The 15,530-nt window shown below is 41.1% G+C and overlaps 1 protein-coding gene across 1 annotated transcript in view; it reads left to right on the top strand.

Moving 5' to 3' along the window:
* LOC148846445 (alpha/beta-Hydrolases superfamily protein) overlaps positions 1 to 15,530 on the top strand; it is a 41,591-nt gene that overhangs the window by 12,168 nt on the left and 13,893 nt on the right. The window contains exons 4-6 of the mRNA XM_088952981.1: positions 739 to 874; positions 1,101 to 1,152; positions 1,367 to 1,467. Of these exons, the coding sequence (XP_088809107.1) occupies positions 739 to 874; positions 1,101 to 1,152; positions 1,367 to 1,467 (289 nt within the window). The remainder of the gene's footprint in view (positions 1 to 738; positions 875 to 1,100; positions 1,153 to 1,366; positions 1,468 to 15,530) is intronic.

Here is a 15,530-nt window from a genome sequence, read left to right as displayed (position 1 = left end):
AGTTTCTGATTGGGCTTTTTGTCTTTTGCCAAAATCTCCTTGTTGTATCTATATTTTTGCCGACATCTCCTTGTTGTATCTATAAAGTGCCAGTGAGTGGAGAAGAGGATTGGAAAGTCATTAGGGATTTCTTGTGGGATCCAGGGGAGAACAAAAGTAGTCTTCTTTTGAAATGGGAGGAGGCATGCCAATCAAAAGAGTTAGGTGGGTTAAAAATAGGTAGAATCTAGGAAAAGAATTTGGCATTGTTGGGTAGGTGGGTTTGGAGGTTCCCAAGAGAAAAAGAGGCTTTATGGCATTTGGTAATAGAAAGCATATATGGCTTGCACCCGAGAAGCCCTTGAAAAACAATTCTGGCTGACCAACCACAAGAGCAATCTTTGACTGGTCAACTAAAAAAAATCTGACTGCATCCATGGGTTCCAAACAATTTTGTATGGGGTACTGCTGCTGCTTCTAGTGTTAGACAGTTTTCTAATAAAGGACTTGACTATGAACTCACTCAATTTCTCTTACTTCATTATACTGATGACTTTATAGTGTCCTCGCTATTTTTCTGATATGAGGTTATCTTGTTTTATGTTTTTCATTATATTATAAATGAAATCCTTTGATCATGTTATTGTTATTGATAAAATATTGCAGTGGTGTTGATTCTCTCTTTTCATTTTTTCCTTCCTGCCATATATTTGATGATTCCCCTGAGATGAAGTCTTTAACATTTTATGTTTCTTTCAGATTTCAAGAAACCATGGATCGGTTCACTGCCAAACTAGAGTCAGTTTATAATGCTTCTGGAGGGAAAAAGATCAACATCATAAGTCACTCTATGGGGGGCTTATTGGTGAAATGTTTCATGTGCTTGCACAGTGATGTAATAGCTTCATTTCTCATGTCAACTTCTTTCATTTGATATGATTTCTGGTTGTGTATGGTTATATTAACTCTTCGAAAAAAAAAAAAAACTTCTTTCATGTGATACTTGTTGCCTTCTATAGAATATGTTTGTAACTTAGGAACCTTCTTGATCTTATTGTCATATCTCCAATTGTTGTTTTCTACCAAGAAGTTTTAATTTCTATTTTATTGTTCTTCTGCAGGTTTTTGAGAAATATGTGAAGAATTGGATTGCAATTGCTGCACCATTCCGGGGTAAGTAATGAAAATGGGCTCTTATGTCTTGCAGTTACAAGTATATGATGCATAAATACCAGGTTCTAGAGGTGTTAAGTTTTCCCTTTTAGTCTTTGAGATCCCGAAATTCTGATTTGTCTTGCCTATATATCTGTTTCACAGAAGCCCCTTGTTTTCTTCCTTTTTCTTTTGGGAGGGAGAGAAGCATTCTTATATGGTTGTATACCAACAGGTGCACCTGGATATATTACATCTACCTTCTTGAATGGAATGTCATTTGTGGAGGGGTGGGAGCAAAATTTTTTCATATCAAAATGGAGTATGCACCAACTGGTAAATTTCTGTGTCATCAGTATCCTGCACATTTCTTCTACACACTACATTTTCTTTTCCCTTTGTTTGGTTGAATAATTTCCTATATTGTTTGGGGGCACACTATACTTTAGTATCTATATGTAGTGGATTGTAGATTATGAAGTTTTTTGAAGTGAGTAAACTATTTTATTAACAATTCAGAAAATTGTTTTATGATGAGAGTAGTAATTCCTGTAGAGAGACTGGGCCGAATGGGCCCTATCCCATTAATATCTTATTGATTAGTTCTTTCTTGTTATTTGTTCTTAATGGGCCTTTAATTCTTTTTATGTTTTCTAAGTATGCTGATGAGGTGGATGCCCACTTAAGGGTAGGCTTGTAATTTATGTAATCTTAGTAAGATTAATAAAATATTAGAGAGGAGAAAGAGGAGATTATCAAACTCCTTTCTCCCTTCTTCTCCATTCCTCCTTCTTCTTGCTGTCTTCTTCGTCTCTTCCTCTTCTACTATAATCTGAAATATTTTTACTAATTTTTATTGGTCTGAATCACATCTTGGTATCGGAGCAGGTCTTCCTCCTCTTTTCTTTTTCTTTTCTTTTCCCATACACTTTTCGATTAGAAGAGTGTATGGAGAGATAAGTTGCTAATTATTCAAAGAACTTGTATGCCTAGTTGGTAGAGGGTTTGGAGAGTTTGAATCTACCTGTGGGTTGCCAAGAAAGTGGAACTGCTGATTTTTTTGCCCAAAACCCTAGAGAGTAGGTTAAAGAGACCATTTGGGTGTGGCTCTCAAGGCATGGAAGGTTCCTTTTGATCTCCAAAAGTGGGCGGTATTAGTTGGAAGAGGTTTGGGAAGCTCTGGTTGGAGTGACTACTTCTCTCTTTCTCCCTGGAGGTCAGGTATAGTGAAACCCTAGCTTTGGGTTTTTTAAGTGTTGGTCTGGCCTCAGTTAGGTCTATAAAGCTTGAAAACCTTTTTTTTTTGTTTGATCAACGGAGCAATCTAGAAGTGAGATGAAGCAGATCCCGGTGTCGGGGCTTGGTCCCGTAGATTCCATTTCGATAGGAGTAACTATAATCAAACTTGATGCGGAACAAATTATTTAGCTTGGGCACAATCTATAAAGATTCATGTTTGTAGTAGAGGTAAATTGGGGTTTCTCACGGGCAATAAGGAGAAACCACAAGAGATTGATCCTACATATGAGAAATGGATGCATGATAACTACATAGTTATTGGATGGTTGGTAAATTCTATGCAGCCTCACATAAGTCAACATTATCTTTGGATGACTTCAGCCAAGGAGATTTGGGATAGTGTTATAGAAACATATTCTCAGAAACTGAATGTTGCAAGGGCCTACAAACTGAAGAATGATGTGAAAAATCTGAAACAGGGGGAGAAGAGTGTAGTTGTCTACTACTCGATGTTGAAGTTACTATGGCAGGAGATTGATGTTATGAAAGCAGTTGTATGGGAGAGTACCAAGGATGCAGAGACATTTAGGAAATTTGTGGAAAGAAATAGGGTGTTTGAGTTTCTTATAGGACTTAACCTTAAATTTGATACTACGAGACAAAATATTCTGGCCAAGGATGAAGTAGCACTTGCTCAGGCATATCTATGGTGAACAGTGAAGAGAGCAGGCGACAGGTACAGTTATAGGGTCCACCACCTTCAAAACATTTTGCACATGTTGGAATAAAACCAAAGGGGCCAATTGAGAAGAAAGAGGTGATATGTGAATACTGCAAGAAACCGAAACAAGTTAAGGATACTTGTTGGAAACTTCATCCAGATCTTCTCTCAGATAGGTTTCGAAACAACAACTTTAAGAAAGGTGGTCAGTATGGAAAGCCCAAGAATGCAAATGTTGCTATAACATCTAAAGGTGGAAATAGGGAAAGTGAAGAAAAATCTGCTATGGAGTAGCTGGTAGTAGTGAAGGCAAATGTTGTTACATCCAGATCTTTTCCCAGATAGGTTTCGAAACAACTTTAAGAAAGGTGGTCAATCTGGAAAGCCCAAGAATGCAAATATTGTTACAACATCTGAAGGTAGAAATAGAGAAAGTGAAGAAAAATCTACCAAGGAGCAACTGGCAGCAGTGAAGGCAAAATTTGAGAGATATGGGAGGTTAATTAATCACTTGGAGACTATTGTTGTAACTTCCTCCTCAGACAACACTTCTTCATCCTCATTTGCCCATTCAGGTATTCGTGCTTCTGCAAATCATGCTACAACCTCAAGTAATTGTAGAATTCTTTGGGTTATAGATTTTGGTCTATCAGACCATATGACCAACATATCTATCCTTTTCTGTTCATATCAACTCCTCTTTGGTAAAGAGAAGATTTCCTTCGCCGATGGCTCTCTCGCTCCCATCTCTGGCAAAGGGAATGTTAGAGCCTCTTACTCCCTTGTTTTGTCCTCTGTCCTTCATGTTCCCAAACTAAACACTAGCCTTTTATTTAGTAGTAACTTAACAAAATCAATGAATTGCAGCGTTACCTTTTTTCCTACTCATTGTGTTTTTTAGGATCTGAAAACTTAGAGAACGATTGGGAGTGGCTATGAGGCGAATGGAATATATTTGTTGGATATCTTTGATTGAACTCCTGGACCACCTAGTGGAGTAGCTTTGGAGTCTATCTCATTAAAGTCAGTTGATAGAGTCATGTTATGTCATTTGAGATTTGGCCATTTGTCTTTTTCAACTTTAATTCATTTGTTTCCAGAAATGTTTAAGGGAATATTCGTATCGAGTCTTCATTTTGAGTCATGTGAACTTGCAAAACATTGTAGACGATCATTTTTAGTGAGTAATAAAAGATCAGTTTCTCCTTTCCATATTGTGCACTCTGATGTGTGGGGGCCACATCATTTATCTTCTATGGGGGATTACAAGTATTTCATCATTTTCATTGATGGTTTCTCTTGTCACACTTGGATTTACCTTATGAGGTTTCGGGATGAAGTGCCAAATATTGTACAAAAATTTCATGAACTTATTCTTACCTAGTTTAATACTCGGATCAAAATATTCCGATTTGATAATGCAAAGGAATATTTTGAGAAGAGCCTTTCCTCCTACTTTGAAACCTTTGGAGTTATTCATCAGAGTTCTTGTTCCTACAATCCACAACAAAATGGAGTGGTAGAAAGGAAGAACGGACATGTAGTTGAGGTTGCGAGGAGTCTCCTTTATGCTTATTATGTTCTTGTTAAGTTTTGGGGGTATGTTGTCCTTACAACTACATACTTGATAAACCGGATGCCTTCTCGAGTTCTATAAACCCCCTTTAGCCTCCTATTTCCAAATAAGGATCTCTTCTCTTTTCCTCTTTGAGTGCTTGGATGCACCTATTATGTTCATGTTCACAGTCATTAAAGACATAAGTTTGAGCCTAAAGCACAAAAGTGTCTTTTTGGGATATTCTTCCACACAAAAGGAGTATTGTTGTTTTGATCCAATTTGTGGCACTCGCTTTGCTTCCAGAGATGTCACATTTGCTAAGTCAGTTCCTTTCTTTTGTGCTTCTCCTTAGTGGGAGCATTTAGAGGAGTTGTTTGCAATGTCACTTTCTGCCCCTCCTTCGATCCCCATTAAGTCTTCTATTGAGTCTCTCATCGAGTCTTCTATTGGGTCTTCTTCTCATGTTCATTCTCCCCCTCCTCCTCATGCTCATCCTCCCAAAGTTACTTCCCATCCTATTGTCTAAAGGTGGTACCAGAGACAAAGACTCAGGGATGTACAGGGGTTATTTCCACACCTTCAAATGAGCCTCTTGCACCTCCCGTCACTACTGAGGTAACAGGTCAGCTCCCTTCTACCACTTCTGATACCTTCTCTGACCTTGATCTCCTTGTTGCTCTTCACAAAGGCAAACGGAAATGTATGATTCATTGCATTTCCAAACACCTGCCTTACAACCTTCTTTCCCCTACCTATTGTTCCTTTATTGCCTCTGTTTTCACACATGTGACTCCCAAATATGTCCTAGAAGCCTTATCCAAACTAGAATGGAGGGGTGCTATGGTGATTGAATTAGATGCTTTGCATAAGAACAGTACCTTGGAAATTGTGGATTTGCCTAAGGGAAAGGAACCGATTGGCTGTAAGTGGGTGTTCACTATCAAGTATCATTCATATGGTACTATTGAAAGATTTAAGGTCCGTTTGGTTGCTAAAGGATACATTCAGATGTATGGTATTGATTACTTGGAGACTTTTGCCCCAATGGCCAAAATGACTTTAGTTTGAGTTTTGCTATCTTTAGCTGCTACTTTTGATTGGCCACTTCATCAATTCGATGTTAAAAATGCTTTCTTGAATGGGGACTTACATGAAGAAGTCTATTTGTCTTTACCTTCAGGGGTGTATGGGAAGGAGATGCAAGCAAGGTTCAAAATATCGATACGCCCGATACACCGGTAGGGGCGTATCGGGTGTTTTGAAAGCTTTTTTTTTTCCTTTTATTATTTTTTTTCAAAACCAGTCTAGGGGGCCGGTTTAGAACTCCTCCACCCCTTGAACTGATTAGACCCTTGATACACCCACTGTAGGGGTGTATTGGAGGGGTCCCGGAATGATATGTATCGGCTGATACGGGCTGATACGTGCTGATACGTGCTGATACTTTGAACCTTGGATGCAAGGGAAAGTCTATAAACTGAAGAAGCCCCTTTATGGCCTTAAGCTTGGGGAGCTTGTTTCAAACCATATAGAGATTTCTTTAGGCAACACACAAGAGAAGGATCACTACAATAACCAAGAGGAGGTTTCATGTAAATGGTCTCCTTCAATTGACCATGAAGTTATTGTTAACATCTAGCTATTACATGGACCAAGATTAGACAACAGACAATGTTAGGAGAACACACACTATAGTGATCTTAGCAACTGGGGCAAAGGTTTTTTCATAATTAAAGTTGTACTCTTGACTATAGCCCTAGGTAACTAATCGAGCCTTATATTGATCAAGGGATCCATCAAATTTTGGCTTGACGGTGTAAACCCAACGGCTCCCAACGATGGAGGCATCTGAAGGAGTAGGCACAAAATCCCAAGTGTCATTCTCATGAAGAGCCTAATCTTGGCATCCATGGCTTCTCTCCAATGAGGAGTTCTAATGGCGATTTCCCTTGGAAGGAAACAGCCACAGCCCTTTACCTAAAAGTGCTTTGTTTTTTGCCATCAAATTTCCACAGCCTAGGCTCCTTTTACCTTACTTTTCTTCACCAAAGCCCAATTCACTAAGTGGTCTTTCTTTGAATCCCCAGGCTCCCATAAAAGGTCTCTCATGATCTTCTCTAAAACCTTTTCCACCGACACCGGTCATTTGAAAACTGATAGAAAATAGATTGAAAGTTAGCTAGGATTAATCTAATCAAGGTAATTCTCCCTCCCAATGAGATGTAATTTGTCTTCTACCTAGCAAGTTTTCTGCTCAACTTTTCAACAATAGGATTCTAGAAGGCTCTAGATTTAGGATTTCCCCCCAGATATAAGCCTAGGTACTTAATTGGTCAATCAACATTTCCGCAACCAAGTAAGGAAGCACACCTCTCTAGTTCTTCCCTCCCCATATTAACCCCTGTCACACACCTCTTGTTGAAATTCACTCTTAAATTGGAGGTTTTCTCAAAGAATATTAAAAGCTTCATATTCCTCACCCCAACTCCCCCTAAATCTTCACTAAAAAGCGAGGTCATCAGAAAATTGCAAGTAACTAACTACAACCTCATTCCTCCCAACCCTCCACCCTGGCACCCTCTAATTAGACCTCTGTTATCGGCCCTAGTTATTAGCTGACTAAAAGAATATTCTATTCGGGTAAAAAGGAAGAGAGAAAGGGGATCCCCTTGCCTCAATCCTCTTTTGGCTTCAATGAAGTCTTCAACTACTTCGTTGACCATAATTGAATAATGTACTGAAGTCAGATACTCTTTCATCCACATTCTCGATCTACTACCTAAAGCTACAAAGTTCAAGCAAATCCTCTAAGAAAGACCAATCCATATTATCATAAGCTTTTTCAAAGTCCAGTTTGCAACCCCAACCCTTCTTTCCTGGAAACTTTGTCCCTTGTTGGATCCCTAGAGTGCCTTTTAGTGTAGTTTATGATGTCTATAGTATAAACTGAGATAAACACATTAAATATTCTACATGCATTAAAACCACATATAAGCAACGGACATGGATGAGTCCACAACTAGAGTCCCTTTGAATTTGTAAGAGGTAGCACTTTTACTCCAGCTCTTTATGTCAGCTGCTGTTGCTCCTACTTTCTACACATGGAGTTATTTCGACTCTTTCTTTTATGAGTGGTAGTTGGGGGAAGTAGGTGGTTCCATGGATTGGCACTCTTTAATAGGTTCTCCATTGGTTTGTTAGACAAAATGTAGGCTAAGATGGTGATCAAAGTAGACCCAAGGAGGGAGGGGGTTGGGGTTTAGGAGGGTGAGATTATTCAACAAAGCCTTACTTGGGAAATGGTTATAGAGATTCAGGTTGAGTAAAGAGGAAAACTCTTCATGGAGGAGGGTGGGTGCGAATCAAGGGAAGTTAGCTCAGCATATGGGGTGAGTGTATGGAAAGGAATAATGGATTTTAATCAGTTCAGATCTCTATTTCTCTAACAAGCTTTGCAGTTGGGGATGGAGCTAGAATAAGGTTTTAGGAGGATGAATGGAGTGGAGTGGGAAGATTGTGTGTGGTTTGCCCAAGATTATTCAGGCTGTTGGAACTGAAGTGTCTGTTCTCAGTTGTTATGTAAGAATCGTGGAGAAGATAATGTGGTGCCCGAGATTCAGAAGGCCACTCCTTGATAGGGAGATTGAGGAGTGTTCAAGTCTGCTGGAGAAGTTGGAGAAGGTGAATATCTCAACCCAGTCTAGGGATGAGATAGGGTGGAAAGAATGCTAAAATGGAAAGTTTACAGTCCAGTCTTGTTATTGATCCCTGTGCAGAAACCAAATGGACTTTCGATTCTTTGGGAGGAGTCTGGGGTAACCCAATACCCCCTAGGGTGGAAGCTTTTGCCTGGCTGGTGGATATGGATAGCGTGTTGACAGTGGATCATTTGAAGTCAAGAGGATTCAGTTTGGCCAGCATTTGTTTTATGTGCAAGGAGGAAGAGGAATCAGTCAGCCATCTCCTCTTTGAAAGCAAACTTATGGTTTCTTGTGGAACCTCTTCACGATACTCTTTGGGGTTAGGAATTTCCAGCCAAGGTCACCTGCTGAAATGTTTTCTACTTGGTCAAGAATCAGGGGAGGAAAAAAAGGCTAAAATAATATGGAGCTGTATTCCACTTTCCATATGCTGGAACATCTGGAAAGAAGGGAATAGAAGAGTCTTTGAAGACAAGGAGTGGAAGCTGGATAGATTGGTGGCATCTGTGGGAAAATCAGTTGCAGATTGGGTGTTGATATTGCCAAAGTTCTCTCAGACGAAGAGAGAAGATTTAGGAGAAAGATTGTGGAGGTGGTGGATTTACAGAATTATGAAGGGGAAATTTAAAATTGTAATGTTTTTGTTTTTCATCTTTTGGTTGTTTGGTGCTACCTTATCACCTATCCAGATTGTACTCCTTTTATTTTAATGAAATTTTCTTTCACTTATAAAAAAATGGTGATCAAAGTAATTCTACAGAGCCATCAAATTTTACATTACAGGTATTTTTTTGCTCTTCAGGTCATGTCATAGCCTAATTCAAGTGTATATATTTGGAATGATGGTGATAAAAGATTCTAGTAATTTTTTTTAATTATTTTGCAATGGAAATTAAAAATTCAAGAATCTTGATAATCCAAATTCCCAAGATCACGCACATGGTGGTGTACACAATCCAAATTTAAAATAAATTAATCTGCATATTTCTATGTAGATCAATTTCCAAGAAAGTTATTCAAATATTGCCTTTGTTCCTTTTCTACAGCCTCGCAAATGCTTGGCCTCCAAGATAGTTCACATAGAGCAGCAGCAGATCAAATCTCCTAAATCCTTCTTAGCATTCGATCCAAGAGAGAAAGAGGAAGAGGGAGAGGGGGCGGGCTCCAAGAATGTGCTAGCAATCTATTTGTGTTTTTTGGGTTTAGAGTTGTGGTATAAAAGGCTCTCTTAAACCCTAAGTCCCTAAGGTCACCACCCCATGAATTCCTTATATCAAGTAATGCTCTAATTGCACTTAGGAAAGCTTATCTTATAAGTTTTGGATAATTGCAATTAGGCCCCTCCACAAATGATGCCAAACTCCTTCAGCATTCCCAAATGGAACTCCTTCCATCTGAATTGAATTAAAACTCCTTCCACAAGTCATGAGTGACACCTAGCAGCATGTCATGACCACCCTAATAGTTTGAATTTCACAGAATGAACCTTTTCATCTCTATCTATCATATAATGTCTTGAAAGAGCAAAGGGTCATGGTGAATATGTCAAACCCTACTGGCAGTCATATGTCCTACTGAATTGATGATGACCCATCTTGGAACTCTTTCCATAAACCATGTTGCCTTGGCCAAGGGCTTCCTGAGTCACATCAATCTCAGTTGCTTAGGTGATAGGATATTCTCCCACCTCATGAAGAGTGACATATTCCATTTTGTGCATTCACATACCTCCATGTACAAGTCACCATATCCAACATTTGCATGCTTACATCCCTTGATTAGGGTATGTTGAAGTTTGACCTGCCCTAGAATTCTGTCTTGTTCGTTGACTGTAAAGTAAAGTAAACAGCAAGATGTAGGAGAGGAAAGAAGAAGAGAGAAAAGAGAGGAAAGAGAAAGGCTGGTTTGAATTAGAGAAAAGTTTTCCCTAGATTCGGCCAGACCTGTTATTATATTATTAACTTATTGGAAAAGACTTGAGTGCCCTTCTTTAAGTAAGAGGCACTCAAACTAACATAACCGTACACATCAACATTCTCAACAAGTACAAAGACTAAAATACCCCTTCACTAACACCACTTACACTCCCCCTCAAGTTGGTGAGTATATATCATATAATCCCAGCTTGTTACATATGTAGTCCACACTCCCCCGACTCAAACCTTTTGTAAACAAGTCTGCCCACTGGTTTCCCGTACTAACATATGCAGTTTCTATCACCCCATTCAGCACCTTCTCTCTCACAAAATGACAGTCAACTTTGATGTGCTTGGTTCTTTCATGAAATACTGGATTGGAAGAGATATGAACCGCTGCCTGGTTGTCACAATAGAGCTTCATTGGAGTACTGATGTCATATCCTATCTCCTGTAGAAGGTTCCTCAGCCACACTAATTCACAAGCAGTATGTGCCATGGCCCTATATTCTGCTTCTGCACTGCTTCTTGCCACAACTGTTTGCTTCTTACTTTTCCACGTTACCAGGTTACCCCCCAGAAAGGTGCAATAGCCTGTGGTAGATCGTCTATCAGACATAGAACCTGCCCAATCAGCATCGGTGTATCCTTCTACTACCAGTTTTCCACCACTCCTGTACAGCAAACCACGACCAGGAGCTCCTTTCAGATACCTCACAATCCTTAGCACTGCATTCCAATGTGGGACCAAAGGTTTCTGCATGAACTGACTCACCACACTAACCGCAAATGAAATATCTGGCCGAGTAATGGTTAGATAGTTTAGTTTGCCTACAAGTCGTCGGTATTTGCCAGTGTCTTCAAATACTTCACCTATATCATTGCTCAACCTCGTATTTGTTTCCATAGGTGTCTCAGCCGGTTTAGTACCCAACAACCTTGTTTCTCCCAGTAAATCAAGCACATATTTCTTCTGACACAAATTAATGCCATGCTTAGATCTTGCTACCTCTATGCCCAAAAAGTATTTCAACTTGCCAAGGTCCTTTGTCTGAAAGTGTTCCTGTAGGAATGCATTCAATCTGTCAATGCCCATTTTATCATTCCCAATCACAACGATATCATCACATACACCACCAATATTATTTTGCCTGCCGAAGAGTCAAAACTGAAGACAGAGTGATCAACTTGGCATTGTTTCATACCAAACTTCTTGACCACCTCATTGAACCTACCAAACCATGCTCGAGGGGACTGTTTAAGTCGATAAATAGCCTTCTTAAGTCTACATACCTTACCATCCTCCCCCTGAGCAACAAACCCGGGTGGTTGCTCCATTTAGACCTCCCCGAGCAAATCACCATGCAAAAAGGCATTTTTGATATCTAGCTGATGGAGAGGCCAATCATACATAGTTGCAAGGGAGATGACGACATGAACTGACCCTATCTTAGCAACCGGGGAGAATGTCTCTGTGTAGTCAATGCCATAGGTTTGGGAGTACCCTTTGGCAACCAGCCGCGCCTTCAGGCGCTCAACACAACCATCTGGCAAGTACTTAACACTATACACCCACTTACAACCGACAGCCTGCTTCCCAGGAGGAAGAGCGGTGAGATCCCAAGTGTGATTATGATGTAGAGCAGAGAGCTCTTCTTCCATAGCATGGCACCACTTTGGAGAGGTAAGGGCTTCCTGGACATCCTTAGGAACAACCACGGAGGATAACAAAGATATGAACTGGCGATGGGAGGCGGAGAGGTGGGTAAGTGAAACAAAATTGGAAATAGGGTGAAGGGTGCAAGTATGTTTACCTTTCCGGAAGCAATAGGAAGATCTAGGTCGGAGGCTAGTGTCGGAGCTGGAGTTGGATCTGTCGACAGTGATGAAGCTGGAGGAGCTGCAATCGGTACACGCGGGCGATGTGTATACACGTGACGGATGGGTGGACGGTCAACCGACGGTGGCACCGGAGGCAAGGACGAAGGCATGACTGGAACCAGAGGAGGTGGATCAGCCACAGGAAGAGGAAGAGGAGGTGATGATGTGGAGGAAGCAGTAGCATCGGACCCCACGAAGAACGGAGTAGACTCGAAGAATGTAACATTAGCACATACCAAGGAATGACGAGAATTGGGATGATAACACTTGTACCCTTTCTGAGTTCGGGAATAGCCAAGGAAGATACACTTCAGGGAACGTGCATCTAACTTGTCAGTCCCGGGACCCAGATTATGAACGAAGCAGACACCCAAATACCCGAGGAGAAAGCGGAAACGGAGACATGTTGGGGAATAAGACACTAAAAGGAGAACGACCATCAAGGATAGACGTGGGCATCCGATTAATTAAGAAACAAGAGGTGAGCATTGCATCACTCCAAAAGGTTTTGGGAACATTCATGTGGTGCATGAGGGAGCGTGCCGTTTCTACAAGATGGCAGTTCTCTCTCAGCAACCCCATTTTGTTGTGGAGTGTAGGTACATGAAGTTTGGTGTATAATGCCATGTTGGTCCAAGTATTCTTTAAAAGATGAAGACAAGTATTCACGACCATTATCAGAATGGAAAATTTTGATGTGAATGCCAAATTGATTGCGGATCTCAGCATATAATTTCTGGAAGATGGCAAATAATTCACTTATTTCTTTCATTAAATAGAGCCACATCATTCTTGAACAGTCATCAACAAAAATAACAAAATATCGGTATCCATTATATGACATCACTTTATAAGGACCCCAAACATCTGAATGAATTAAAGAAAAAAGGCTCGACACACGGTTATCGACCCTAGAACGAAAGGGAACACGATGGCGTTTCCCAAATTGACATGACTCACAATCTAAAACAGAAAGTTGACTCGATGAAGGGACTAAGGACTGCAACACTTTCAACGAAGGATGACCAAATCTACAATGCCACTGGAGGGGAGAAATGGATGACTGAAGGGCCGTTGACGTTCGTCCACCACCATCAAGATAATACAGTCCACCGGCTTCATGCCCTCCACCAATCTTCATCCCTGTCTTGAGATCCTGAAAAACACACATAGAAGGGTAAAATGTGATGGAGCACTTAAGGGACTTGGTCCATAAGATTAAATGGAAGCTTAGGTACATATAAAACAGAGGATAGGGATACGGGGTCTAGGTCAACATTACCAACACCACAGATAGATGATGTGGAGCCATTAGCAAGGGTAACAGATTGTGATGTTGAGCAATGAGTGAGAGATGAAAACACACCTGGAGTTCCCGTCATGTGATCGGAGGCTCCAGAGTCAATAATCCAGGGGTTGGGTGTGGATGCCAAACAAGCCATACCTGAGTGTGCAAAGGAAGCTGTGTTCTATTGCGACTTGGATTGAACAAACCTCTCATACTCATCCCGAGGAACACTCACCATCTCCTTGCCTGGACCATCTGAGGGAGTAGAAGGCATCGAGTTAGCTGACCGGTTCTCCTGTCTAGAGCTGAAGCTAGTGTCACTAGTCATGGCATGGTTGGCCCATGTCGAGGAAGGACCATGTAAGTCATAGCAGTAGTTAATGGTATGTCCATCCAAACCACAATGAGTACACTTCCGTGGACCCGAGCCACGTCCTCTACCACAAGCTCCCCCTGAATCTCTGCCTCCAGTATGACCACCACCGCGGATATGTGTAGATCCACCACTACCACTCCTGCCAGGCTGGGCTCCTCGAGCCCCACTTCTGCCACCTCGACCTCTTGACACTACAAATGCTGATTTATCGGAGACATTAGAGTCCATAGATCCAATGGAAGCCCTCCGAAGACGAGCAAACACCTCCTCTAAAGATGGAAGAGCAGATCCCCCTAGTATCTGGGCTTGTACTGGTTCATACTCAGACTTCAGCCCCACCAGAAACCGTGTCACATCAAGCTGCTCTCGCTGTTGCTGTTGAACTTTGACATCTGAAGTAAGAGGATGATAGACATTTAACTCATTACGGATATTCCTCACACTGGCATAGTACTCCTCAAGGCTCTGATTTCCCTATTGCAGATTGAAGTATTCCTGATACAGTTGATATACCCTAGTGGTATTATCCTGACTTGAATACAACTTCTTAGCATGATCCCACACCTCTTTGGCTGTGTCAAGAAAAAATGAAGTTCACACTGATTTTGGGTTCCGTACTGTTCCACGACAATGTAATGATCTGTGCATCTTCCTGTTCGCAATCTTCATACCCCTGAGAATTAGCGGGGGGTTTCTCCTCTCTTATATGCTTCACTTTCTTCTTCGCCTTCAGAAAAACCTCTACAGACTTGGCCTAAGGGACATAATTCTCTCCATTCAGTTTAATGGAGGTCATTTGGACATTCAGGTAGTCAATAGATATCATGACACTAGGTTTACTATCACTGTTATCTGCCGTTGCCGAACTCCCTTATCATTGAGTTATGAGCATTGAATTATGAGCACTACACACTGCACACTACACACAGACACTTCACCGAAATCTGCACACTGATTTCAACAGTAATAAATGCTGAGAACTGCAACACCACAAACCCTACTTACCGAAATCTGCACACTGATTTCAACAGTATTAAATGCTGAAAACTGCAACACCACAACCCCTACTCACCGAAGTCTACACACTGATTTCAGCGATATCAAATGCTGAAAACCACACTTGTAACACCACCAACCCTAATCCACAACTACAGGAAGTTTCACCATTAAGTAGACACTATTGCCCTTCGAATCACACACAAACCAGAATAAACCCTAGCATAAACCCTAGCATTACTGCAATCTGAAAACCCATCATGCGAACTGTACTACACCTCTCATGTATTCCATAACAGAAAAATATGCATAAAAAAAACTTTACCTCATCGCCTGAAGGCCAACCACACGAAGGGCTGAGGCACCACTGCACCACACATACCAGCCCTAACTAGGGCTTAGAAACCACAGCAACCAATCACCAACGACACAATCGGAGGCATAGGAACCTCCTAGGGAAGAGGGCGATCACTCCTTTTCAGCCCTTTTCCCAGTCTCCAACTCACAGCTGAGAAACCCAAGAGAAACCCTAATTCGAATGCGCAGAAGACAGAATTCTAGCAAGTCTGATTTGGTGAACCTGGCTCTGATACCATGTTGAAGTTTGACCTGCCCTAGAATCCTGTCTTGTTCGTTGACTGTAAAGTAAACAGCAAGAAGTAGGAGAGGAAAGAAGAAGAGAGAAAAGAGAGGAAAGAGAGAAAGGCTGGTTCGGATTAGAGA

This window comes from Nelumbo lutea, chromosome 7 (assembly GCF_056320005.1).
Source record: "Nelumbo lutea isolate HS-2025 chromosome 7, American lotus-T2T, whole genome shotgun sequence".
NCBI classification, from domain to species: domain Eukaryota; kingdom Viridiplantae; phylum Streptophyta; class Magnoliopsida; order Proteales; family Nelumbonaceae; genus Nelumbo; species Nelumbo lutea.
Note: the sequence above shows the minus strand (reverse complement) of the source record. Positions and strands in the feature narration are given on the sequence as shown.